The 25,268-nt window shown below is 53.0% G+C and overlaps 1 protein-coding gene across 5 annotated transcripts in view; it reads right to left on the bottom strand.

Annotated features, from left to right (window-relative positions):
• Positions 1-1,035: 1,035 nt before the first annotated feature.
• Positions 1,036-25,268, bottom strand: part of DHRS3 (dehydrogenase/reductase 3) — a 40,937-nt gene continuing 16,704 nt past the window's right edge. For 2 of the 5 annotated variants that reach the window (XM_029228435.1, XM_029228431.1), the window contains 4 exons: positions 10,446-10,589; positions 9,524-9,643; positions 8,926-9,164; positions 1,036-4,375 (listed from right to left, as the gene is read on the bottom strand). In XM_029228435.1, coding sequence (XP_029084268.1) covers positions 4,135-4,375; positions 8,926-9,164; positions 9,524-9,643; positions 10,446-10,589 — 744 coding nt within the window. In that variant the 3' untranslated portion in view covers positions 1,036-4,134. Of the gene's footprint in view, positions 4,376-8,925; positions 9,165-9,523; positions 9,644-10,445; positions 10,590-18,286; positions 18,460-25,268 lie in introns of those variants that run through there. The other 3 variants (XM_029228432.1, XM_029228436.1, XM_029228434.1) reach the window with 3 other exon arrangements.

Below are 25,268 nucleotides of genomic sequence, written 5' to 3'. Positions count from 1 at the left end.
CTGCTAGGTGCAGTGGATAAATAACAGTTAAGATGTTAAGCTTCAGGGCTTGGCAGCTACTCAGTAGGTGCTCAATAAACAGTGGATGTGGTTGTGACTTGGCATCTCTGCACACAGACCAGACTGACGACCAGCTGAGCTGCAATCCTACTCTTCCTCTCGTGTGAGTTGTGCGAAGGTGCAGGCTTGGTGCCAGGCTCCAGCAAGCTTCTCCACTGAATTCGTGCCTGTGGTCTTCTCCGTCATCTCCTGGAGCCACTGCCTGCTCCCCTCCCCCACCCCGCCACCCACCTGCGAGAGCTGTGTGGACGGAGGCGCCTTAGATGAGATTCCATTGTCCACCTGTCCCCCGGCCGAAGGTCAGGTTTATTGCTGCGTTATTGCTGCGGCAGGAGAGGATGCACACCAGAGGAACGCTGGGGCATCTCTCCCCACATCTCCTGTCATTTTTCTCCATTGACTGAGCCCGCGTTAATCCCCTCTGCTGTTCCAGACCTCCCTCTCCTTTGCTATTTCACTTCTACCCCCTGCAATCAAATCTGGCCCAGGGGCCCATAGCACCCCCTTAGCACTGGCCTTGCTGTGCTGGTGGTCTTCTGAATTTGGGCTGAATTTTGGGCAACATTCCCCTCTCAGCACCCAGCACGTGGTAGGTGACAGGAGGGGCTCGATAAAGCCTGCTTCTGCTCTGCTGAGTTGGCGGCCTGGTGGCTGGTGGGGCTGTGGAAGGACAGAGAGCTGGTCTCTGCAGACTAGATCACTATGGTCCTACCAGGGATGCAGGTAGGAAGGCAAAGTGCCCCCAACCCATGGCTGTTGGGCAGGGCCTGGCAGAGCTGGCAAGGAGCCATGTACCCCCAGGCCTGGGCTCCGGTCTCTCTCCCGACCTCTGCCTCCTTCTTGCCTACTCCACTCCCGGCAGCTGGGGACCCTGAGCAGACCAATTCTCTCTCAAAGGATGGGGTGTTGTGGTTGGGTCTGGTGCCTTCCCCACTGACCACTAAGGACCAGAGGTCAAGGATTTCAACAAAGGAATGCGCAAAAGCCATCTCTCTTTATTTTGTATTCCTGCCGTTCAACCAGTTTGCACAAGCTGAGGATAAGTGGATTTTGGAGGGGAAGGAGGAGTGTGTGGGCACAGACCCTCCCGGAAATAGTCTATGCACATTGCCGAGGCTGGTTAGACTTGAGAAGCGATTTAACAATAAACTCTACAGAATCAGAAATGTACAAAAGTGTCAAGGCAGCTGCTGGCTGGTTTCTTGCCTCCCCACGGGGGTCAGAGTTACACCCGTCAGTCCTGTGCAAAGGTCCTGGGGCTGGCCTGGGGGCACAGCCAGATTCCTCCCCAGGGGAGGAGCAGTCCTGCTCATGCAGCAGAAGTGTGTCAAGGGACAGGCACATGGGCGTATGCCCAGGTGCCCAGACCCCCTCAGGTTCTGTGGCTTTTGAGCCTGTCTCTGCGTCCTGCCTTTATGTTCGCCCTTTGAAAGTGTTCATGCAGGTGTAGGTTCCTGAGAATTTGTGGATCTCCTCGAGGGCAGCCTGTGGGAGTATGCTGGTGGAGTGGGGAGGGAAAAGAGAAGATGGTTAGTGGGGAGACCAGTGGCCGAGTCACTGGTAGCCAGCCACACAAGGGGTGTAGTAAAGTGATGGTTCCCATAAGCTCTCCCCACCCCTCTCTCCAACATACACCGGCTCCCCCGACAAGCCACCACTACCCACCCCTCCATGGAGGAAGGGCTTTCAAGTAAGTAGGTAAATAGCTATTTACAAGGTAAAGGGTGGGTGTTACAAATTTTCAAAGCCACACTCTTAGCATTTTAGGGCCCAAATGTATCTCAGAGATCAATTAACTCCAAATGCCACTTATTCAACAAATATTTACTGTGTGGGGCTGAGGAGTTAGGTACTGGGTGTCACCTCCTCTTTTTTTTTCCATGTATTATTTATTAAACAGCCACACTGTGCACATGATACAGTTGATGCCAAAATCTGTCCTCTCCGCCATCTCAAGATTCTCAGCCAAGTTTGTTCCACTGCATAGTGATGTCTTCCTATAGCTGGGACCTCAGGTGTTACTTCTCATCCTTTATGTCCCTCCAGATAGTAAAACACCTGCATATACCTTCAGGCCTTGTTCTTTAGCATGACACAATTTCTTGCTTCTTGTAGGAAACTTCCCAGACTCACCCCTAGGCCTTTCCTGGGGCTCCGCATAGCTCTATGCTTCCCCAACAACCCCGGAGTTGTGCTTGCTGTTTACTTGTCAAGTCCATGGGTGCCTCTGTGGTAGATATTTCATCTCCGATCCCGGCACTTAGCACAGGGCCCAGTAGAGAGACGCCCTCTGTTCCTCTGTTGAATGAAATTGAAGGGCCCTGGCCCATTCTAGTTGCAACATGGGAAAGTCTCACTTCTGGCTGGAGCAATCTGGAAGGCTTCCTGGGGGTGGTGGCACTAGAGTTGAGCCTGTGAAGATTTCTCTTGGGGAAGGTGAAAGGAGGCGCGGTGCAGGGAATGGGGAGGGGCTGGCCTCTGCTTCTTGTGGGAAAGTAGTGGGGGATAGAACAGAAAATGTAGGCTGGGTGCTTACTGTGGAGAGTGCTGAGGTGTTCTAGACAAACTAGCTTTTTTCTAGAATGTCCCCAAAAGCTTCTAAGAAGCTCCCTGAGGTGGAAGATCAGCTTGGCTTTGGTGAGGATCCAAGTCCCTGCTCTCCAAGGCTCACAGAGGCGGCCAAGTAGCATCTCAAAGCAACAGTCAGGATGGACTGAGGGAGGCTGAGGTGTGGCCTGAATGTCCGGAGTCCCCTGCTCTGTGTCACTGAAAGGGAGTGATGTGTCCCCGGGTCCTGAGGTTTCTTGCCTGCAGTTAGAGTAGCTCCTCAGATGCCCACTGTGTCCACAGCAGCCAGAGGGGAACCTGGTTTCCTGGGGGTTGACATCCGATAAAGGCACTTGGGTGCTTCACCTCCTGAAAAGGCCTTTCAGGTCAGAGGGGTTCAGTCAGCTGGGGGTTGGGGGCCCAGGGGAGCCAAGAGTCCACGGTCACTCGGGCTCCAGGGTCAAAGCTCTCTGTGCAGCATGAGAGGCCTATGAAAACAGTGTTTAGTGGGGCACCTGCAATGGCCCCTTCAGTGTGGGAGTGGGATGGGAATGGTTTGTTGCTCAGAGTCTGGAAAGTTCTAGGGAATGTGATGCTGGGCAAATTTTGGAGGAAGATGGTCTCCTCTGTAAAGCCTCCCCCGCAAGGTGGTCTGCCCTGGTAAATCCCACCAGGGATGTTTCTGTGAATCCCGAGCCTTTGGCAACGAAATCCCTGTCTTCCCCATTAACCGATGTTCCTTTTAAAATTTTATTCTATTTTATTTTATTTTTGGCCGTGCCACACAGCATGCGGGATCCTAGCTCCCCAACCAGGGATTGAACCCGTGCCCCCTGCAGCTGAAGCGCAGAGCCTTAACCACTGGACCGCTAGTCTTCCCTATTAGATTGAACTTCCTGAAGGCTAGGGCCAAGATTTAGTCTCTAGAATAGCAGTTCTCAGAGTGTGGCCCAGGAACCCTTGGGGGTACCTGAGATCTCTTCAGGGGTCTGTCTGCCAGGTCAAGCTATTTTTATTATAATACTGAGACAGGTTTTGACTTTTTAAGTCTCATTCTCTCATGAGTGTACAGTTGAGTTTTCCAGAGGCTACATGACATGTGACGTCAACAGATTAAAATCAGAAGCAGATATGAGCATCCATTTGTCTTCAATTAATTCAGATAATAAAGAGCTTTGCAAAAATATAAAATAATGCCATTCTTCTTACTACATTTCTTTTTTGGAAAATACATTTACTTTTCACAAAAATATCATTTATGTTAACACTGAATGGGTTTTTTCTTGCTATATATAAATGAATAAATGTATAAATCCCATAAAATATTTTCTCAGTTTTAATTTCTAATACAATAGATACAACTCACAGAGATAAAAGCACTTTGGGTTCTTCAATAATTTTTAAGATTGTAAAGGGTTCTTGAGACCAACAAGTTTGAGAACTGCCACTCCTTAGTAAGGATAGTATATCCATGGCACACGTGCCACTGCTCTCACTTTCACGCCCACAACAGGCAGGCATGACTAATCAATCACCGGGGTACTTTCTCTTGCCTGAGGCCTCTTCCCCACCAGGGTCCACGGGGAGAAGGGGAAGTGGCCAGAATGAGCCTGACCCAGAGCTTCCTCCCCCCGCCCCATACCTTTTCAAGATAATGAGGGCGTGCATCGTCCACGGGAGGAGGAGGAGGGCCTGATTGAGCTGCACGGCTTCCACTGTCCTCCGGGCCACAGTCTCCGGCTTTAGGGGCGGGAAGAGGTTGGGGAACCTGCAGGCAGGAAGAGACAGTGTGGGTTTCCCCTGAGAAGCGAGCGCTTCTGCTGAAAACCCCTGTGGCTAACATGTCAGGGTCATCCCTTTGGCTTCTCCTGTGTGGGAGACTTGAGACCTGTTTGGAACACTCTCCCTGCCGCCCGGGATGTGTCAGGAGTTCCTCTTCCTCTCACTCCTCCCAGCGAGTCTCCCCTTGAGAATTGAGGGCTTCTAGCCCGCCCACCCACCTGGGACCCATTCTTAGAGCACTGCAGAGGGCTCCCCCAAACCTCACTCACATACTGTCCGGCCCTGCTAAAGCGCTCCTGGGGCCCCTCGCTCTGCTTTCAGTCCTACCCACTCTGGGCCTCACCTTTCCTCCTTCTCACTCTGCCCCAGCGATCCTGGCCAACCCTGTCACTTAAGATCTTTCCCATCTCAGCTGTCCCATCAGCCTGGCTCCTTCCTCCCATCCACTCAGAGTGGCCTCTAATCTCGGCCCCCTGATAATTGCCTTGACTGAATAGAGAACGGCCTTGCCTGTCTGCTTGTTTCCTGTGAATGGCCTGTCTCCCCCATCAGCCTGTGAGTTCCCCAAGGGCAGAAGTCTGGTGGGTCTTGCTCCCTGCTGTATGCCCTGTGTGCAGTGTCTGGGATATAGTAGGTGCTCAATAAATGTTTGCTGAGTGGGTAGACACTGAACGATGTGGCATTCCCCTACCGCTTGCTGGTTTACTCACTCATTCCCTAATTCATGGATACACTCACCGATTCATTCAAACATCTACAGGGCGTTTCCATGGGGTTGATAAATGAATGAATGGATGAGTAAGCAAACATCAGGGGGTTCTCATGCCTGTTCAGAGACATCTGACCTGAGACCCGTACAGGGATGATGCTCCCTTAGCACCAGGCCTGTGCTGAGTGATCAACAGGCATCATTTGCTCCAACTGCCAGAGAAGGAAGCCAAGGCTCTGGGGATGGTGGGGACTGGGGATTCAAACCAGGCCCACAGGAGCCCCAGACCCGTGCTCTGTCTCCCCTGTCCCTCGCTTGCTGCTTGTCCCACTGCTCCTGGGCCTATAGGTGCAGGACTGATGCTGCCGGCTCTGACTTCAGTCCCACAAAGGGCTGGTGAGCTGCTCCAGCACCAGGAGGACTGAGGGTGATAAGTCGCCTGGGGATGATGTCACCCTGAGCAAAACGCAACTCCTGGGCCCCCAGCACGGGCTTGGCTGCCTTCAGAGAGTCCACGGAGCTCGCCCCCAACCCTTGGCTTCCTTTGCCATCATGACGGGCTGCCAGGATGCCCACGACCCTGCAGTCTGGAAGGGCTGGCCTCAGGGTCCTGCGGAGATGGACGCGTGAGATGGCTCGTCACGCTGGAGCCCCACAGACACGGTGGACAGTGTGGGTTTCCAGCCCCCACTTGGGCCAGTGCTGCTTCTGGGGGGACAGGAAGACAGGATGGACAGACCAAGCTCCGTGGGCTCAGGGGGCTCTTCCTGGTAAGATCCGTGCAGGAGAACCTGACAGAAGGGATGCCTCACACATGCCCGCTGGTGGGGCTTTCTCTTTTCCCTCCGTGGTGTGTGGGATGGGTACCCGGGGAACCGGCAGAGCTACGAACTCCCACGGAGGCTGCACAAACCCCTTGTAAGAGCATGCTCAGCCAATTTCTATCTGTGTCGTCTTGGGCAAGTAACTTTGCTTCTCGGAGCCTCACTTTCCTCATCTGAGAAATGGGGATAAGAGCTCTCGCAGGGTTGTGGAGGGTCAAACGCAGAAGCGTTTGTAAAGTGTCTGGTGTGGCTGGAACATAAAGATCAGTAAAGAGCAATTTACAAACAGCAGCACCCACCTGTATGGCCACTCTTGCCAGAAAACCCATCAGTTTTGCCCTAAACATGTCTCCCACCCTCAATCCCGGGAAGCTGCTAAGCATGGAAGCTGCTAAGCATGGTTGGAGAGGAAGCAAATTCTTTCTTTCTCTATTTCCTTCTTTCTCTCTTTCCTTCTTTCTCTCTTTCTTTCTTTCTTTCTTTCTTTCTTTCTTTCTTTCTTTCTTTCTTTCTTTCTTTCTTTTTTCCTTCCTTCCTTCCTTCTTTCTTTCTTTCTTTCTTTCTTTCTTCCTTCCTTCCTTCCTTCCTTTCTTCCTTCCTCTTTCTTTCTTTCTTCTTCTTTCAAGAAATGGCAGTTGGTTAGGTACCAATCAACATTTTACTGCCCTTCTCCCAAGCCCTCGGGGCTCACCTGCAATCCACAGGTAACTAACCTTCACCTAGTGCTTACTACTTGCCAGCTGGCTAGTTGATTCACGCACAGGAGCTCATCTAGCCTGTGAGGCCAGGGTACCATTATCAATCCCTTCTTACAGACAAGGAAACCGAGGCACAGGAAAGCGAAGTAATTTGCCCAAGGTCACAGGGAGCTGGGATTAGGCCCCCGCAGCCTGGGCCCGCATTCTGAGCCACTGTGGGAAAATGATCTGGGGGAGGCCTTGGGTTTCCTTCTTAAAGTGATGGAGAGGAAACTATGCCAGAAGGTGAAACAGGCACAGGGATGCAAGGTCTGTGAATGTCCTGCCCACTTCAGGGCACCCGATTAGAACCATGGGTCGCCACTGTGGCACTTCCATCCAATATGCATTGTTTGAGCACTTCCTGTATACCCAGATGAAAAGAAACCAAACCAAGACATCATGGGGGGAGAAAACCAACATGGAACATTAATAGTCATTAATCCAGCCTCCTCTAAATTCAGCATCTATGATAATTTGCATATAAGTCAGGTGTGAAATATATACATCTGTGACGACTGAAGTCTGCTAGGAAGATTTATAACTTATGCACTTATGAAGATGTTTATTGTTAGGAAAAATAATGAGAGCAGCAGTTCGTTACTGAGCATCTCACATGCCCTGGGCTTCACACTAGATACGTTACATGTGTTATTTCTAATTCTCTCAATAATCCTATGAGGTTAGTGTTATTTTCACTGTTTGACAGATGAGCAAAGTAAAGCTCAGAGTGGTAATAAAACTGGTTCAAGATTTCGCCACCATTCAGTAGCTGAGGTGTGATTCCAAACAGGGAGTTGTGTTTTTTCCTTAATTTTATTGAAGTGTAGTTGATTTACAATATTGTGTGAATTTCTGCTGTACAGCTAAGTGACTCAGTTATACACACACACACACACACACACACACACACACACACACACACACGCATATATTCTTTTCCTTTATGGTTTATCACAGGATATTGAAGAGAGTTCCCTGTGCTATACAGTAGGACCTTGTTGTTGATCCATCCTATATATAATAGTTTGCATCTGCTAATCCCAAACTACCATTCCTTCCCTCCCCTGCCCCGCCTCCCCCTTGGCAACCACAAGTCTGTTCTCCATATCTATGTCTGCAAAACCAGGTGTTTTGATTCTTGATAGCAAAACCAGACTCAGTGATAATCACTAAGGTGTTCTGAGTGATTCCCACCCGGATGCACTACGCCACATGCCTTCCACTCTCTCAGGAAACTCTCACAATGACCCTTCCACGCTATCCTCATGTTTGGAAGAAGCTGATCCATATCATTTAGAAAGCAAAATATCATTATACGTTGCATTGCAAAAAACAAGGAAAATAGTTTTTGGATGATTCCACATTTTCACTTATCTATAATCTTATGCCCCTTCACAAGCGCACATCGTTATAGCACCATTTACTGGGCACTTACTATGTAGCACATACGGTGTTGCATGCTAGACCCCATTTTATCCCTATCACAGAACCCTAAGGGTAGACATTCCCATCATCCCATTCTACAGATTAGCATCAGACGCAGGAGCGGGAACTAATCGGGCTCAAGGTCACGCACACCCCAGGGGCCTGGCTCCAAAGCACAAGCTCTAAACCAGTGGTTCCCATTCCCGTTGATTTAAGTGGCCTGGAGGAGGGGTGGGTGGGCTTCGGTATTTCTTTAAACTGAGCTATAATTTGCATACAATAAAAGGCATAAATCTTGTGTCCAGCATGATCAATTTTTACCTATGTAACCCCCACTCAAATCAAGAAGAGAGAACATTTCTAAAAGCCTAGAAGGTTCCCTGGTGCTCTCTGCCAGGCTATGTCCCCACTCCTCTTGGGGTGGCCACTGTTCTGATTTCTATCACCTCCGTCCAGTTTTGCCTGTTGTAGAACTTCAGATAAATGGAATCATGCAGAATGCACTTTTATGTCTCTGGTTTCTTTCTCTCAACATTTGAGATTCATCCATATTGTTCACTTACCAATACTTGGTTCCCTTTATATAGTTGGGTAGTATTCCATTGCATGCATTTAGCATGGGAACTCTGTACAAGCCCCCTGACCTGAGAAGCAGGACCCTAAACCACTATAGAACCCCACTGCCCTGCAGATGGAGAATCAGGTATGAGACCAAAAAGCCAGAGATAAAGGGTTCTGGGTTATTTTAAGATTTTGGGTCTCTGTGTGTAACGAGTCTTTCCCCTGATCCGATCTGCTGGAGGGACTTGGCTCGGAGAGGGGGTCCCCTGCCACTGACCTGACCCTCATGCCCTGGAACATCTCGGTGCTGGTGTGGAAGGGCAGCACGGTGGTGGCACTGACGCCTGGACAGTCCAGCAGCCCCAGGGTCAGGCTCTCCATGAAGGCGAAGGCTGAGGCTTTGGACGTGCAGTAGTCGATGGCGCCGGGGATGGCAGAGAGTGCCAGCACGGAGTTGAGACACACGATGTGGCCGTTCTGCAGCTCCAGCATCCGTGGCAAGAAGGCCTTGGTGGTCTAAAGGTGGGTGGGGAGGTCAGTGTGCAGCAGCCACAGCTTCCAACAGCCCCTCTACCACCCCCTCAGGGAGAACAGACCAGCCTGTACACAACACACTACACCAGCGAGCAGGCTTTCCTGGGATGGGAGGCGTGCGGGCCGAGGGCACTGAGCCCCACATTTCAGAAAGTCCAGATGCCTCCTGGGGCAGCCGGTCATTCGTCTTGTCCGGTCACCCTATCCTAGGACATCCCCCCTGGCCTGAGCCCAAGCCCTGGCGAGCCTCTCCCCACTCCCCTACAGCTCCCAGGATCCCTGGAGGGAAGAAGCATGTCACTGACGTGCCCAGGGCTGGCTCAGGCTCAGGATAAACTTACCCAGAACTGGCCCAGGGTGTTGATGTGCTGGGACTTGAGAAGGGCATCATCGTCACTGTCCATCAGGCTCTTCCCATGGACCACGGCGGCGTTGTTCACCAGGATGGTGATGTCGCCCACCTGTGGGCAACAGGGGGTCGAGGGGCCGTTAGGGCGGGCAGCCCCAGTGGCTTGCACTTGGAGAGGAGGGACCTGGTCTTGGGAAGTCACATCACCTCTCTGAGCATCAATCTTGATTTGTAAGATGGGGCTAATAACCATACCAGGGTCGTTCTGGGGATCAGAAAGAATTTATGGCTGGGAATTCCCTGGCAGTCCAGTGGTTAGGACTTTGCACTTTCACTGCCGAGGGCCTGGGTTCGATCCCCGATCAGGGAACTAAGATCCTGCAAGCCGTGCAGTGTGGCAAAAAAAAAAAGCAGAAAATAGAAATAATTTATGGCACATAATGTACCTGGCACAGAGCACATCTATAATAAATGAGGTTATTGTTACATAAAAATAGTTAACATTTACCATGTGTCAGATATCTAATGGCGGTTTCTGCTCTCTTGGAGCTCAGTGATGCATTCAGTCTAAATAGATGGCTGGAGTCGGGGATTTTCCCAGAGGGCAATGGGACATCTGTCCCCCAGGGTCTAGGATAGAAACTCACAAGATCTAAACTTCCAAAGGGGACAACAGGTGATCAGTCCGCTTACATAATCAACCTATGTCCTAGTCCCTGCCCCCTGCAACACACACACGCACACGCATGCACAACTTGGGCCAGCTTCGTAGGAAAGTCCTCCAAGATGCCCTGAAAATAGCCATTCTGCCATAGGCAAAGCTCTCTCCCAGGCCACGTGAGAATGTTCTCTTTGGCCAGCATTCCCCCCCAGTGTCTGGCAGAGCTGAGGCCGGCCCCTCGCAGGCTGCCCACCTTCTCCCGGACAGCTTTGGCCGTCTGGTACACCTCCTCCCGGTTGCCCACATCGCAGATGAAGTAGTGGCACTCGGTGCCCATCTGCCGAATCTCCTCCGTCGTCTCCTTCAGGCATTTCTCAGTCCGGCCCCACAGAACGATCTGGAAGGAGAGGATAGCAGTACTGAACACGTGGTCATTAAGGAAGCCATCGTGATTCAATGATTGCCATCAGAAATTCAGTATGTAATCTGCCCCAGGACTGGCCTCCCTGATTCCATTCAAAGAGAGTATGAAAAGTCACGATATGATTTGTTAAAGGGATATATATAGCCTACTCTGAAGGGAACCAAGCGTTTCTGAGCCTGTTCATGACCCATTGGTGGATGCGTGATTCATAAGTCTTTCTTACGTGTTGCTTCCAGGAGGAGGTCTCCTGTAGGCCCAATTCCAATGATCCTACCTAGTTAAAAGTAGTAGCAGAGCTCTTTCTGTACGATGTTCCAGAATGCTCTGAACTAGAAACAAGCTGGCCTTCTCACCACTGAGGTCTAGAGCCCCACTGATGAACGGACTGCGAGGTTCTGACCGTGAGGTGCCTGGAGGCTGAGCAAAGCCTTGCCTTCCACCCAGCTGTGGTCTGGCAGAAGGAGGGCCGGGAAGACAGGCAGCTGGGCTCCTCTGGGGAAGGAAACACGACCTCACCCCACAGGTAATAAACGCGGGACTCATTACGCCAGGAAGTGACCCTGGCAGGACCAAGACATGAATCCTTAAAGGGGGTTGGACAAATTTATGAATGGCTGGCCATAAAAGGCCGGGCTAATTCTCAACCTTGACCCACAGGAGAATGACACTCCTTCCCATGGTACGTCATGTGGTCCAGAGAGGCCCCTGTTGGTAAAAGAACCAGGGTCGGGTGACGGGGAACGAAGAATCCTGAGACCCAGCTGAATCAGCACAGAGGGAGAAAGGCTGGGGGCTGGAGAGAATCAGAGAAAGGAAGAGATAAAAGGCTCCTGGGGGATTAATCTAATGGGTTTCTATTTTTGTTTCCTCTCTTCCTTTTAAAAAGTATCAATGAAATTTCTCCTTAAAAAATAAAACCTAACACGGAACCCCATGTGTGAAACCAGTAAAAGGAACAAATTACACGTCCAACTCCATATTTTCTTACACTAAAAGCAACGAATGAGAGTAGAAGGGCTGAGCTGGGAAGACAAACATTTTCAAGTGGGAGTGATGGATTAACTCCAGTCACGCCAGACCAGAATCTAACTGATTTCTGTACTTTGCTCTGGACTTGGTATGGAGAAAATTCACGCAGATAAGTAGTTGTTGGTGATAACCGTTTATCAATTGTTTACCTTGAAATCTCAGAACTTTCACATAACCAAAAAAGGCACAAAATGGGTTAGCTGGTGGGACACACAAATGTGTTGGTGGCTCCCATGGATTTGACTTTTTTATTAGAGTTTTTAAAACTTTCAAAATATTTCTTAAAGGAAAATAAAAGTGTTCTTTCAACTCTTGAAACATCTCTGGGAAAGCCCAGTTTGAAAACCCCACCTTGTCCAACCAGTTTATTTATTTTAATTGAAGTCTTGAAATACAGGAAAGGCTTTACGAGGGAGAATTCCATCAGCCACCCTCCACGACCACAAAAGTCCTTCAAGAGCAAAAGGTCTGCAATTAGGCAGGCTCCAAGGGACACTTTCTTGTCTGTTGAACTAAAAACAGACTTAGAATGTGTTCCTCCAGGAGAGGCTGGAGAGGTTCCCTTCACGGAGAAGAGATAAACATCTGTTCAGGCATCTTCCACCATATCAGACCTCACTCTTGCCTGGTAGTCCCTGACAGCCTAGTTTCCTTCCATCCTCCCTTGTCACCCCATCTGTCTGTCCATCCATCCATCCACTCGTCCATCCATCCATCCACCCCACTCCATCATCCATCCATCTAATTTCTGAGTATGTCAGTCTGAGGTGAAGGAAATCCTTGGCCTCCTTTCTCATACCCTGGTCCCTGCCTAACCCCATCCCACCTCCGTCTCATATAGGGAACAGGACCCTGGGCCTTGCAGGGTTTCCTAGGGCCTGGCTGAGAATGAGAGAGGTGCCTCCGGGACTCTGAGAACTTCTGGACAAGAGAAGGCAAGCTTAAAGTGGGGGTAGGGGCTTGTTGGAAGGCGCAGCGGTCCAGGTGCCTGGGAGCACAAGAAAACCAGCAGACAGGGAACAGGGAAGGCCAGCTCGGTCTGCATGGCTGGAAGGACAACCTGGAGAGGGAAACGGGGGCTAGAGTGAGGGAGGCGAAACGAAGGCTGTGCCCCACTGTCTTCCATGTATATACACCCAGGTGGGACGCTGAGGTCTGGCCATGTCCTTTTGGGGGTCTGTTGAGGATGCCCCTGGTGGGCTGGGGGACTGGCCTCACGCTCTGTGCTCAGAGGCCCCACCTCTCCCCAGACACTGTGACGGGTTTGCTTTCTGTCCTCCTCACCCCACCCCTCTGAGCAGGGAGCTCCCAGGTCCTTGATCCTGCCTTGTTCATTTCATATCTCAGGGCCCAGCAATGCAAGTGCTATTTGTTGAGCGAATGAATGAAAGTTCATGGCCGTAGGTGGGACAGGATGGGAGGTGGTTAAATAGCCTCTCTGAGGCTGAGACGAGCCCAGTTTCCTCGACTGAGCCATTTAGGGTCCCAGAACCTTCAACACAGAGGCTGCTTAGCCTAAGAGTCAGCGAGGCCCGGACTTTCACCCAGAGCCTCAAAACCACCCAGGACTGAGCTGTGAGGTGAGGCCCAGGCCGGTGTGTGTGCGCCTCAGTGTGTCTCTCTCTGTGCGTGTCTGAGTGAATGTGCCTCTCTCTGCACGCATGCATGTGTGTGTGTGCAGCCTCTGCACTGCTGTGCATTTCCTCAGGCGAGTCCCTGGGGAGCCAGGCTGGGCATCTTCCCGTCTTAGGACCCAGGTGCGTCTCCATGGTGACAGGGAGGCCAGGGCTGGTCACCTTGATGGAGCCTTCCAGTAACTGAGCCACTGGGGGTGGGAGGTGAGGGAGAGCTCTGCGTGGAGGGATGGGGGCCCTTCCTGGCTAGGAGCCGCCCAGTTGGAGCTGCTACAGCCACTGTCCCTCCTCTTCCAGTGCCCTGCCCGGACCCCTCTGGTGACCCAGAGTCACCGACCAGGAACCTGGCAGGTACAGCTCAGAGGCTGGTCCGGGTGGCTTCTCACCAGAGTCACCTGGGGGTGACCCCGGACAGCTGACAGGACAGGAGTCCCACCCAGTGCTCAAATGAGGGTAAGGATGGGGTGGGCGGGAGGCAAGGGGCTGAGAGGAGCGTGGGGTAAGCAGCCTGGGGAGAGGGCAGATTTATGAGCCCTTGGAACCCAACATGGCCTCCTCTTAATCAACTCCCAGGACAGGGCGCAGCTGGGGAGGGTCAGCGGCCCCGGGATTTACGCTTAAGCCGAGTTTATAAAATAAGAGCTCAGGGGCACTCGACACCCCCTGGCCTCCCCTCCCCTCGGGGGGCAAATGGCGAGCTTCCGTCCCGGGGAGGAGGAGGGAAGGGGGGGTGAAGACCTCTGGCGTCCCAGGCCTCCCAGCAGAGGCACGGGGCCCCGCCCTCCTCTCCCTCGGAGCTGCCCTCGCAGCGAGCCTGAACCCCCGAGCAGCCCCCAAAGCTGAAGGCTATCACGATCCACTTTTTTTTTTTCTGCGGTACGCGGGCCTCTCACTGTTGTGGCCTCTCCCATTGCGGAACACAGGCTCCGGACGCGCAGGCTCAGCGGCCATGGCTCACGGGCCCAGCCGCTCCGCGGCATGTGGGATCTTCCCGGACCGGGACACGAACCCGCGTCCCCTGCATCGGCAGGCGGACTCTCAACCACTGCGCCACCAGAGAAGCCCACGATCCACGTTTTATGGCTGAGGACACTGGCTCAAAGGTGCTGAGTTAACTCGTCCAAAGTCGCACTCAGTGGGTGGCGGGGGCAGAATTTGAACCCGGAGGCTTTGTCCTCCGCAGATGCACCCCTGAAACCCAAGGGACGGTGGGATTTTTCTGAGCATTGAGAATTCTGCTCCCAAATCCCCTGAGTCCTCACCCCAGTGTTTATTCCCACCCAGACCTCAGCTTCATGTCCCTCAACATCCACAACCCCTCGACAGGACCGCACAGACGGCCTGCAGCGGGCTGGGTGCTGTGTTGCGGGATTTAACGGAGAGCAAAACAGACACGGTCTCTGCCTCAGGGAGACAGCGAAGGAATGAGAAAACAGCCGGACACAAACCGCTGTGAGAGGGATAAAGAATAAAAAGGGGAACGCTGTTGAAACTGGGGCATTTCTGTGGTCGCTGTATTATGCCCGTTGTATATCTAAGGAAACTGCAACTCAGAGAGGCTAAGCAACTTGTCTGAGGTCACACAGCAACCAAGGGGCAGAGGTGGGATTTGAACTGAGGTTTTTCACCATGATTCCCTCTCCCAGTAGGAGAAAAGCCATCTCCTCTCTTCATGGAGTCTTGTGAGGATGAAACATGCAAAAGCTGGCACCCACCTAGTGTTCAGCATCAGCTCTCTGTTATTATTTCCCACAGAGAGGAAGAGCTGAGAAAATCACAGCACAGCCCCTTGATACACCCTCTTCTGCAGCCACTAGAATGATGAGAGTTCACACCATGGAAAAATGGTCAGGAGAAAAGGGTGCAGCATTATCCATATAGGATAATCTCAGCTCTAAAAACGTAGTAAGTTGGTGGATGTCACCAGGCTACACAAGAACAGGGCTTGTCTTGGGTGGGATCATAGGTTTGCTTCTTTGTGCTTGTCTATACGGGAAAAATGCCTCTGAAAGACAAGTTCCATCATTTATGATCTTAAAAAAGGAGGACAGAATAAAAGCTTTCCCACAGATCATTTCCAAAACAGGCCATTTTTCACACAAGTAACTCAGCACAGCCGGTCCAACCCTGGCTTGCTCCCCAGGTCCCTGGCATTGCCTCTTCAGGGCTCCCATCCACTGTGAGGTGACTATCTACATGTCTCTCCCCACTGCTGAGTGAATGCATGAGGGAGCTCACTGGGGCTCCAGAGTTCCCAGCTTACACTCACTCATTACGCACTGTACTTGGCCCTGTGTGTGCTGTCTCACCATTTCATATCTACATACTGTCTCCTGGAGGGCAGGAACTAAATCTCACCCATCCTGGGTTCACTGTGACCCTACCTAGTGCCCAGCACAGACTGTTTTTCTCTGTTTTAAATGCCAAGGCTACTTGTGGACTCTTATTCATCCTGCAGAACCCTGCTTGAATGGCCCCGCAATTCTGAAGCTTCCCTGGCTCCTCCTTCCATCATCCCTACAACAATAACACCACCACTATATACTGGCTAACATTTATTGAACACTTTACATCCAAGTGTTTTCTCCTTTCATACTCACAATCCCACCAGTAGGTATGACTTCTCTCTCCATTCCACAGGTGAGGTGCAGACAGATGAAATGACTTACCCAAGGTTACACCACTTATAAGCAGCCGCATAGTGTGACTCAGAACCCATGTTCCTGAGTGCCAACACTAGCCCTTGTTTGTCCCGCCACTAGTGCACAGATGTGAGTGTGCTGGGCCTATTTGTGAACAAGCTCCTCCACAGGCTCGGGAGGTCCTCCAGGGAGTCAGTCATCTCCTAACCTCAGCATCCAGCATGGGCCAGGTACAGAGTAAAAGCCAGTGAGCATTGTTTCATGGCACTGGCCCCAGGAGGCCTCGAGAAAAATCTGCTGATCAAAGAACAGTGAGCGCCTCTCTTCCACCCGGCCTTGCCTCCCTCACCCAGAGGGACTCACACAAATGCTTGGCCTTGGCGTTCATTGCTGGAGTTCAGCTGAGGCGCATGGTCCCACCAGGGACATGAGCTGGGTGGCCTCCGGGTGGGTCCCAGGAGGAGCATCTGTTTATAATTGGCAGCCCTGGAAAGATCTAAGTCCCTGGGCAGGTCTTTGGCAGGCATGTCCCATGGGCTCCATGTTTTGGAGCAGAGCGGTGTTCAGCTGGCTTCTCAGAAGGAAGGAAAATACCCACCAGACCCCAAAGCACGGCAGGGTGGGGAGGGGCGGGAAAGTCACAATTTGGAGGGCACATAGCTCTCCACGCCCAGCACCTCCAGCAGGGGGGTATGAATAAAAATCTATCCTCTGGCCAGATGAGAACAAGCAAACAGCAAAACCGAGCGTGTGATACACAGCAGGTCGCCAGCAAGGAGGGGCTGAGCGGACACACCTGTGGGCGGGCAGGTCATATTTGAAACACTGATATACACATTCTCAGTAGGTATGCCTATAGGATGTTACATTTTGAGCTTTCTCCTCTTTCACATCCCTGTCCATTTCCAAAAAGAGACCTCTCTCTCTCTTGAGTAGAGTAGCCTAGAACATGGGCTCCGGAGCCAGATAGCCTTGGTTCAGTTCTCTGATCTACCACTTACACAAGCTTGGAAAACTCACATAACCTCTCTATAAATTAAGGTTATGAAGCATCCACTTGGAAGGGTGGTTGGGAGGATGAGGAAAGGACATGACAAATGCTAGCTATTATTTTTATTATTACTACTACTTCTACTATTATTGTTAACCCAGGAACAGAAATAGATCGCCCCTTGCTCGCAGAAGATCCCGCCATCCTCCACAAAACTGGAGTCACGGGGGTGATGGATGCCTCGAAGACCCCAGCTGGGGCTTCTTTGCCTCACCTGTGGACACAGCCTTGACCGGGGTTGAACCCCAGAATCTTAGAGAGCTCCCCATTCCCATCCTTCCACCAGATTTAGAGGACCCTCCTTTGTTCACACCCCCAACCCAGGAAGGAGGAGACCAGCGTCAAAAGTGTCCAGCTGCAAAGCAGGCTGCGGGTCACCCATTAGGAGGATTTCTTAGGAGGAGAGGTTTTCACGCTGAGCTCTGGGGACCCTGGGGGCTCTAGTGAGGAGCTTCAGGGGCTGCCGAGGGGTGGGGGGCTTGGTAGACAGGGTCCCAAGCCGGCTCTCCATCCTCCATCATCCAGAGAAGTGGCACTTTCATTGGGCTTCTATAGTAGTCATTTCTACAAAGATTCTGCTGCTAAAAAAAAAAAAAAAAAGAATAAAGTTTGAATGCTAACACTCTTGATCACAGCCCTTTGCTCTTTAGGACGGAAGTTTTTTTCTTTTTTTTTCCTACGAATGAACCCGGGTTGGATGCCTCTAGCTCTCACCCATGGGGAGTGCTGGCCTATCACTCCCACATCCCCAACAAGCCATCAGCCTTTCTTCTTCCAAAAGGCAACTGATGACAGAGATCGGGTACCGTCTCCAGCTGTCTCCTTCCTGGACTTCCTTTCTGCCTTTTCTCCTGGGAGCCCTATTTCCAGACCCCTGTCTGCACCCTGCCCTTTGAGCAGCCTCAGGCTCATTACCTGTGTCCCGCTGTTGAGCCGTGACCTCAGCGGGTCACCACAGGGCCTCTCTCTTAGGGACGTAGGCCAGAGCCAGCCTTCCTCTCCGGCTCCTGCACCGCTGAGCGGCAGGCAGGGCCTCCCACGGAGCCGCGTGGTCGGATTGCACAGGCTCGTCCCCTGCCCGGGCCTGCAGAGAATGTTCTGGCTACTGCTGGCTCAGCTGTTGGAGAGGATTGTTTTGAAGCTCCTCAAATTAGATCGCCCAGCGGTGTCCTCTTCCCACAAGTCGCTGACCACAGCCTGGGGCCGGCAGAGACTTCCGGCCCCCGTCCAGCTGGTCCCTTAGGAGGCGCGGGGGTGACCACGAGTGCTCGCTACCTGCCTGCACTGAGCTCAGCAGCTGCTGTGGTCTCTCACCTCGTCCTCTGGCAGCTCTGGAGGGGGTACTGTACCCATTTCATACTCGAGAAGACCGAGGCACAGGGGCTATTCGATATGCCCAAAGTTACTCAGCTGGTAGGTGGCAGAGCTGGAACTCCAACCTGCGTGGTCTGATGCCCCATCCTGTGCCCTCCGCCTCTGTCCTTCACCTGCAGGAGCAAAGGGACCCTGTAAAAGGATGGATCCATTCATTGCACGGGTGTCCCACATGCCATGGGACGAGGACTGCACAGCGAGGCGTCCACATCCTGCGGAAAGAAGGAAAGACGCCACCCTGTCCTGGTACAGTGCCTGGTCTTGCTGACTGAGTATTTGCTGAATGGGTGACAGTGATGACCCTCGCCCCACTGCCAGGATACCGGTGGCCTTTAGAGCGCAGGTTGGCATGGCGCCCAGGGCTGGTGGTTGGGCGTATGCCAGGAGCATCCTTGGTTCCGTCACCTCCTTCACTGCTACCCCTCTGGGCCCAGCCCCCATCATCCCTCACCTGGACCACAGCCATGGCCCAAAGTGGTCTCCCAGCTTTGACCTTTGCCCCAGTGCCCCTGCCTCGGTCTATTCTCAACAAAGTAGCCAGAGAGATCCTTCTAGAACGTAAGTCAGACCTTGTCACTCTGCTTACAACTCCCAGTGGCTCCCATCTCACCCAGAGCGAAATTTACAGTGTTTACTATGACCACAAGCCTGTCCTGCTCCAACGTGCTCCTGTCTCGCTGCCCCCCTCAGCTCTTCCCCTCCCAGGGCTGACTGGTCTCCACCACATTAGTCTCCTTGCCTGCATAACCACCCAGCCGACTTCTACCTCAGGGCCTTCACACCAGCTGTTCTCTGTCCTCTTTGCCCAAGTGGCCCCCTCCCCACACCCTCTCTTCTTACAGGTTCTGCTCAAATGTCTCTTTACCTGAGAGGCCTTCATGTAAAGTCCTCCCGACCCCCACAGATATTCTCTCCCCAACACTACCCCTGCTTTTTAAAAATAATTTTTTATTAATAGTCTTTGTTTTTTAGAGCAGTTTTAAATTATAGCAATTGTGAGCAGAAGGTACAGAGTTTCCACTGAACTCCTGCCGCTGCCACATGCACAGCCTCCCCGCTATCGACAACCCTCTCCAGAATGGTACATGTGTTACACTGATGAACCTACGCTGACACATCATGATCACCCAAAGTCCATGGTTTACATTAGGGTTCACTTTTGCTGTTGTACCTTCTATGGGTTTTGGCAAATGTATCCACCACTGTAGTATCGGAGAGAGTAGTTTCACTGCCCTAAAGATCCTCTAGGGTCTCCCTCCTTTCCTCCGACCCCTGGCAACAACTGATCTTTTTACTGTTTCCATAGTTTGGCCTTTTCCAGAATGGCATATAGTTGGAATCATCCAGGATGTAGCCTTTTCAGACTGGCTTCTTTCACTTGGTAATATGCATTTAAGGTTCTTCTGTGTCTTTTCACGGCTTGATGGTTCATTTCTTTTCAGCGCTGAATAATATCCCATTGTCTGAATGTTCCACAGTTTATTTATCCATTCCCCTACTGAAGGACTTTTTTTTTTTTTTTTGTGGTATGCGGGCCTCTCACTGTTGCGGCCTCTCCCGTTGCGGAGCACAGGCTCCGGACGCGCAGGCTCAGCGGCCACGGCTCACGGGGCCCAGCTGCTCCGTGGCATGTGGGATCTTCCCGGACCGGGGCACGAACCCGCATCCCCTGCATCGGCAGGCGGACTCTCAACCACTGCGCCACCAGGGAAGTCTCTGAAGGACTTTTTGGTTGCAAGTTTTGGCAATTAGGAATAAAGCTGCTATAAACATCCGTGTGCGTGTCCCTGCTTTTTTAACTTCCCAGATCTCTTCTTTTTCAGTCGCTGAGACGTGTCTCCCTCCGTGATGAATGCCTCATGTCCCCGAGGACAGAGGGCACCCCCCTCAAAACCTAATACCACTACCTGCCAAGAGCTACAGCTCACAAAACCAAGTGTGACAACTCATCTAAGTCCCATCTCATCTTTGAGTGTGATTCTTGGGAACATTTCTGGTTCTAAGACCGCTGGAAAAACCCTCCAAGGAAACCGTCTCGAAGCCTGACTCTATGGGAAGGCAGAACAACTTCTCACTTCCAACCAGAAACTCAAGGGCTGTGCCTCTCCCTGTCTGTCCTCACACCGCCCTTGGCAAAACACAGGGGTGGGGAAATTCGGGCCAGAGTCATTAGCTGAAGCCCCATGACCATTGCCCCAGTTCCTCCCTCTTGACCTCTGATGGAGAACTCCAGGTGACCTTGAGGTGGGGGTACCGAGGAGGGGAGAGGAGAGGCAGCATTTGCAGACCACTCTCCAGCCTGGTGCAGGCCTTCAGTATTACCATCCTGAGAAATGGGACCGTAAGTCCAGTGCTCAGACAGGCTGAGTAGCTGGGCGTATGCCAGGAGCATCCTTGGTTCCGTCACCTCCTCCACTGCTACCACTCTGGGCCCAGCCCCCATCATCCCTCACCTGGACCACAGCCATGGCCCAAAGTGGTCTTGAACCCAGACTCCAAAGCAACACTTGAACCTGGACTCCAAAGCCAAGCTCTCTCACTACTCCCTGTCCTGCCTCATTCACTCATTTGTTCATTCACTCACTCATTCAAGGAGTAATTTATTGGGTGGTGAGTGGATTGCCAGACACTGTTGGAGGCCCCGGGATACAACAGGAAATAAATTCATCCCACTCTCCTGGAGTTTGCTTTCATGTGTGTATGGGGAAGATGGGGGCCAACGGACAATAGACGATTGACCATATAATATATAAAGGTGGCCAAAAGTGCATGGAAGGAACAGGAAGCTTTGTAGGGTGGCTGGATAAAGTGATTGTGTGGTGGGAGTGATATTTAGATGGGGATGGGGGACAGGGAAGGCCTCTCTGATTTGGGTAGAGACTTAAGGGAAGTGAAGGAGGAAGCCATGCAGACATCTGGGGAAGGAGCATTCTAGGCAGAGGGAACGGCCAGTGCAAAGGCCCGGGGGTAGGAATGAGTTTGGTGTGTTCAGGGGACAGCAAGGAGGCCAAGTGGAAGAGCTGAGTAGGAGATGTGAGGTTAGGGGCTGTAGCCATGGGGGTGGTGGTGGTGGTGGTGCGCTTTGAATTCTCTTCCCAGTGAGGTGGAAGTCCTTCGGAGGGCTGTGAACAGACGAAGGACAGCTCTACTTGGATTCTGGAACGAGTTCTGATCGCAGCACTGGGGGTTTGGAACGGGGGCGGGAACCAGGGAGGTGGATGAGGGCCCTTGAGGAGCTGCTGCACCCACAGGTGGCCGATGTGATAGGTGGAGGTGAATGGGGCTGGGGCACTTGGGGGGAGGTGATGGAGGAGGATGGATTCAGAGGAGGAAGGGTGCCAAGAGGGCCCTAAAGGGTTTGGCCTGAGAAAATGGAAGAACAGGGTTGCCATAACTGAGGCCCTGAGCCTCCTCTCCTGGGAAGGCGGGCTTTGGCAAGTTCTAGGTATGGACGAAGAGAAAGATCCTGACTTAGGTCCCTTCAGCTTCCAGAAAACTCAGCCTAAGCGGAGGGAGGGGCGGGGCGGTGAGGGAAGAAGGAGTTCCAGGTGGAGGGTGCCTGGATGCGGGCCAAGCAGGCCAGCTACCCACCTAGCGTGCCCGGGTAAACACACCAGTTGCCAGTAACAAAGTGGCCGGCCATCGCAGCCCGCTCCGTGCAGGGAGGCGGGTCCCCGCTCACATGATGGGGTGAGGGGGTGGCAGGAGTCGTCGCTGGGGGAAACCTCAACGGATCTGGCAGGAGGCTCCAGGAAGTCCTTCTGAAAATGGGCCCAGGGACGGGCGGGCGGTGGGTGGGGTCCTGCGGTGGTCCCGAGAGGGGCTGGGGTGGGACTGGGCTGGAGTCCCGTGTGGGGATTGGGCCGGGTTCCCATTGGGCGGACGGGAAAGGGGTGGAAGGGGTAGGGGAAGGGTGGGGGTGGTGGGTGTAGATGGGGAGGGTGTGGGCGGGGCTGTGGCCGGAGGTGCCGGGATGAGCAGGGGCTTCACAGGTGGGGTCTCTGGAGGGTGAGGAGGGGCGTCGTGTTGGAGGTGGGGCTGGGGATGAAGAAGGGGAAGGGGCAGCGGGGAGGAGAGTGGGGCTGGGGGCGGGGCGAGGATGGGGAGGCCGCAGGGGCGGCGGGGCGGGGCCAAGTTGGGGTCGGGCGTGGGGGGGGGGCGGAGGGGGGAAAGGGTCCCCTCCCTCTGCGGGGACCGCCCGCGCTTCCTCCCTCCGGCCGAGCGGTAAACAAACGCCGTGATGTCACCCGCGCCGCTGACCTGCGGCTGAACCCGGAGCTGTAAATGAGATGCAAGGTGCCAGCAGCCTCCAGGCCGCGCGGCCTGAGAGCCACACACGCTCCTCCGCGCCGGCCCGAGGTTACCCCAGCTGCACACACGGACAGGATGCTGCAAACGCCACCAGACATTGCAACACGCAGCCAGTCTGCTGGCCGCAGCGTGAACCTTCCCGCCGCCGCCTCCGCCGCCCCCCGGGCAGGCACCGGCCCAGCTGGAGCGCGGCCTCCCTCCTCCGGAGCATCCCTGGAGCCTGGCAGCTTCCACTCATCCGGGGTCAGCCTCTCCACTAGGCACCCCATCCCCTGCCTCCCCAGGGGGCCCCCAAACCCGAGAGTTGGGCCTCTGGGGTCAGCTTTGGGCTTTCTGCCCAACAGACTGGGGAAGTGCCTGCCTTTGCACTCGGCTTTCTGGGAAACTCATTCGTCTAAAGCGAAGCCAGGGGCGCTGAAGGCCCTTTTTTCAGGTGGAAGCGGATGCCAAAGTGTCCCGGTGGCTGCCCACCAGCCACTCCCCCACTCCACAGGGCAGGGGGCTACTATTTCTTCCAGAGAGCTCCCAGAGCGGCCCTGGACTGCCTACCCTTGGCAGCCCCAGGCTCTGAACCGCCCCTTGGGAATGGAAGTCCGCCTGACCGGGGCCAGGCCGACCAGCACTCTGCTCTGGAGTTGATTTGCTGTGTGACTTTTGCATGAGTCACTTGGCATCTCTGGGCTTCACCATCTCCCACCGGGGAAGTGGGGAGGTTTGAAACTGTCTTCCCTCTGCTGGTGTGGGGAAGGTCAAAAGTACAAGAAACCCTCACCAGGCTGCCAGGGCTGGTTAGAAGCCTCAGGTGCAGGGGCCTGGCCTGTGACAACTTGGAGGCACTCAGAGAAGTCGGGGCCAGCCCTCTCCTTCCCCACCCAGCCCCCCAAACTCAGCCTTCTGTGTTTACTGTGAGAAGCTGGGGCTATGGGAACATACGGGTAAATTAGTCCCCGGGGCCCCAGGAGCCCCTACATTGGCTCCCCTACTTGGACCCCACTAACTCAAGTCCTTTTAGGAGTTGGGGAACCTAGAATGACCCCAGATCTTTAAAAAGCACCCCAAGAACCCAGTTTATAACACCAGAGCCCATGCCAGCTTCTCTTTCACTGAAGTTAATATTTAAGTCCCTCTCCCACACATCACCCTGTTTTCTTGTCTTTCCAACATTGTGTTACTATCTGAAATTTTAAGTTATTTGTTTGCTTGTTTATTGTCTGTCCCCTTCCCCCAGTGCACACACACTCTAGAATGTAGGCTCACCATGTGTTCCCAGCGCTTGGCTCGGTCAGCAGGTGCCTGGGGAATATGTGAGTGAATGAATGAAATCATTTTGCCTCCCCCGTGAAACGGATGATAATATCCCTGGAGAGGATCTTGGGAGGGATAAAGTTGACAACCCAGGCAGTATGGCTGTCACGAGGACCAGCCACATCCCTCGCTGGGCCCATGACAAAGGAAAATGTGTGGCCGCTAGTTGAAAAATTATTGAGAATTTCACAATGGTGACAGCAGGGCATTGACACATACAGGGCGCTTCTGAGCGAGGGGTTGTGTGTGACAGCTTGGGTCGCACACCCAGGAAGCTGGGCAGGGCGATCACACAGAGAGAGTGCTTAGTAGCAGTACCCAGGGTGGGGGACAAAACGTAGGCTCTCGGGCCTTCCACGCCTTCCCTGGGCTGCAGGAAACTCACGCCAACCAAGTCACTCCCTGCTGTAGAATGGACAACACATCCCAAACAGACAGCTGACAACAGCTAGCTAGTTAAGGGCTGTCTGTGCACCCAATGGACACATGCAAAAAGCAATACGGAGGCATACTAGATTTAAGGGCAACAGTGGCCATGTGACGGTCATTGCCACGGTCAGCATTTATTCAGGGGCTTCTCAAAGGTGCTATAGTGAGGCCCGCAACCCCTTAGCCTCACTTCCAACATTCAGAAAGCTCTAAAATCCTTTTTCCCCCCCCCTTAATTCGACCCATATACATTTAGGCAAGTCCTCAAGGGGCTGTGGACCTGAGCTGTGGCCCACTTTAGAGATGAGGCACTGAGATCCTGGAAATGTCAAGGGCACAGCCAGGAAGCCGCCGAGCTGGGACCCTGGCACCACTTCTGGGAGCTGCTGGCGAAGGTGAGAATATAGCTGTTGTTTTGGGTAAAGAAAGACAGCTGTTTTTATGGGGGTAACTCTTTCAGCATCCCCTTCCCACCCCAACCTGAAGTTCAGAGGCCCTTGAGCTGGTGTGTCCCAGGGAAACCTTCAGCTAATTAAGCATTATTTATGGACCGGCCTCCTGAAGACAAGCTTCAAATTACTTGCAGGCTGTACCAAGGTAACTGTCTATCCTACAGGCTATTAATTAGGAATCAGTTTAATCTCTGCTGGACGAAGGTCAAACGGTACGGGGTTGACCCTTCCGGCTGGCTGGCGTCGTACTATCAGGCTGGGGATCTGGGCCTGGAGGGCTGGGGGATTCAGGGGAAGTGACAGGACATTGCAACGGGAAATGACCTGGTCAGCACATCCTGCAAAGGCCAGGATGCTGAGAGCAAAGCCACATGGGCCTCGGCCCAGGAAGCCAGGCGAGGCGGGGTTTCCCTTTAGCACCAGCC

Source organism: Monodon monoceros, unplaced genomic scaffold (genome assembly GCF_005190385.1).
Source record: "Monodon monoceros isolate NGI ecotype Baffin Bay Population unplaced genomic scaffold, NGI_Narwhal_1 Super_Scaffold_18, whole genome shotgun sequence".
NCBI classification, from domain to species: Eukaryota; Metazoa; Chordata; class Mammalia; order Artiodactyla; family Monodontidae; genus Monodon; species Monodon monoceros.
Note: the sequence above shows the minus strand (reverse complement) of the source record. Positions and strands in the feature narration are given on the sequence as shown.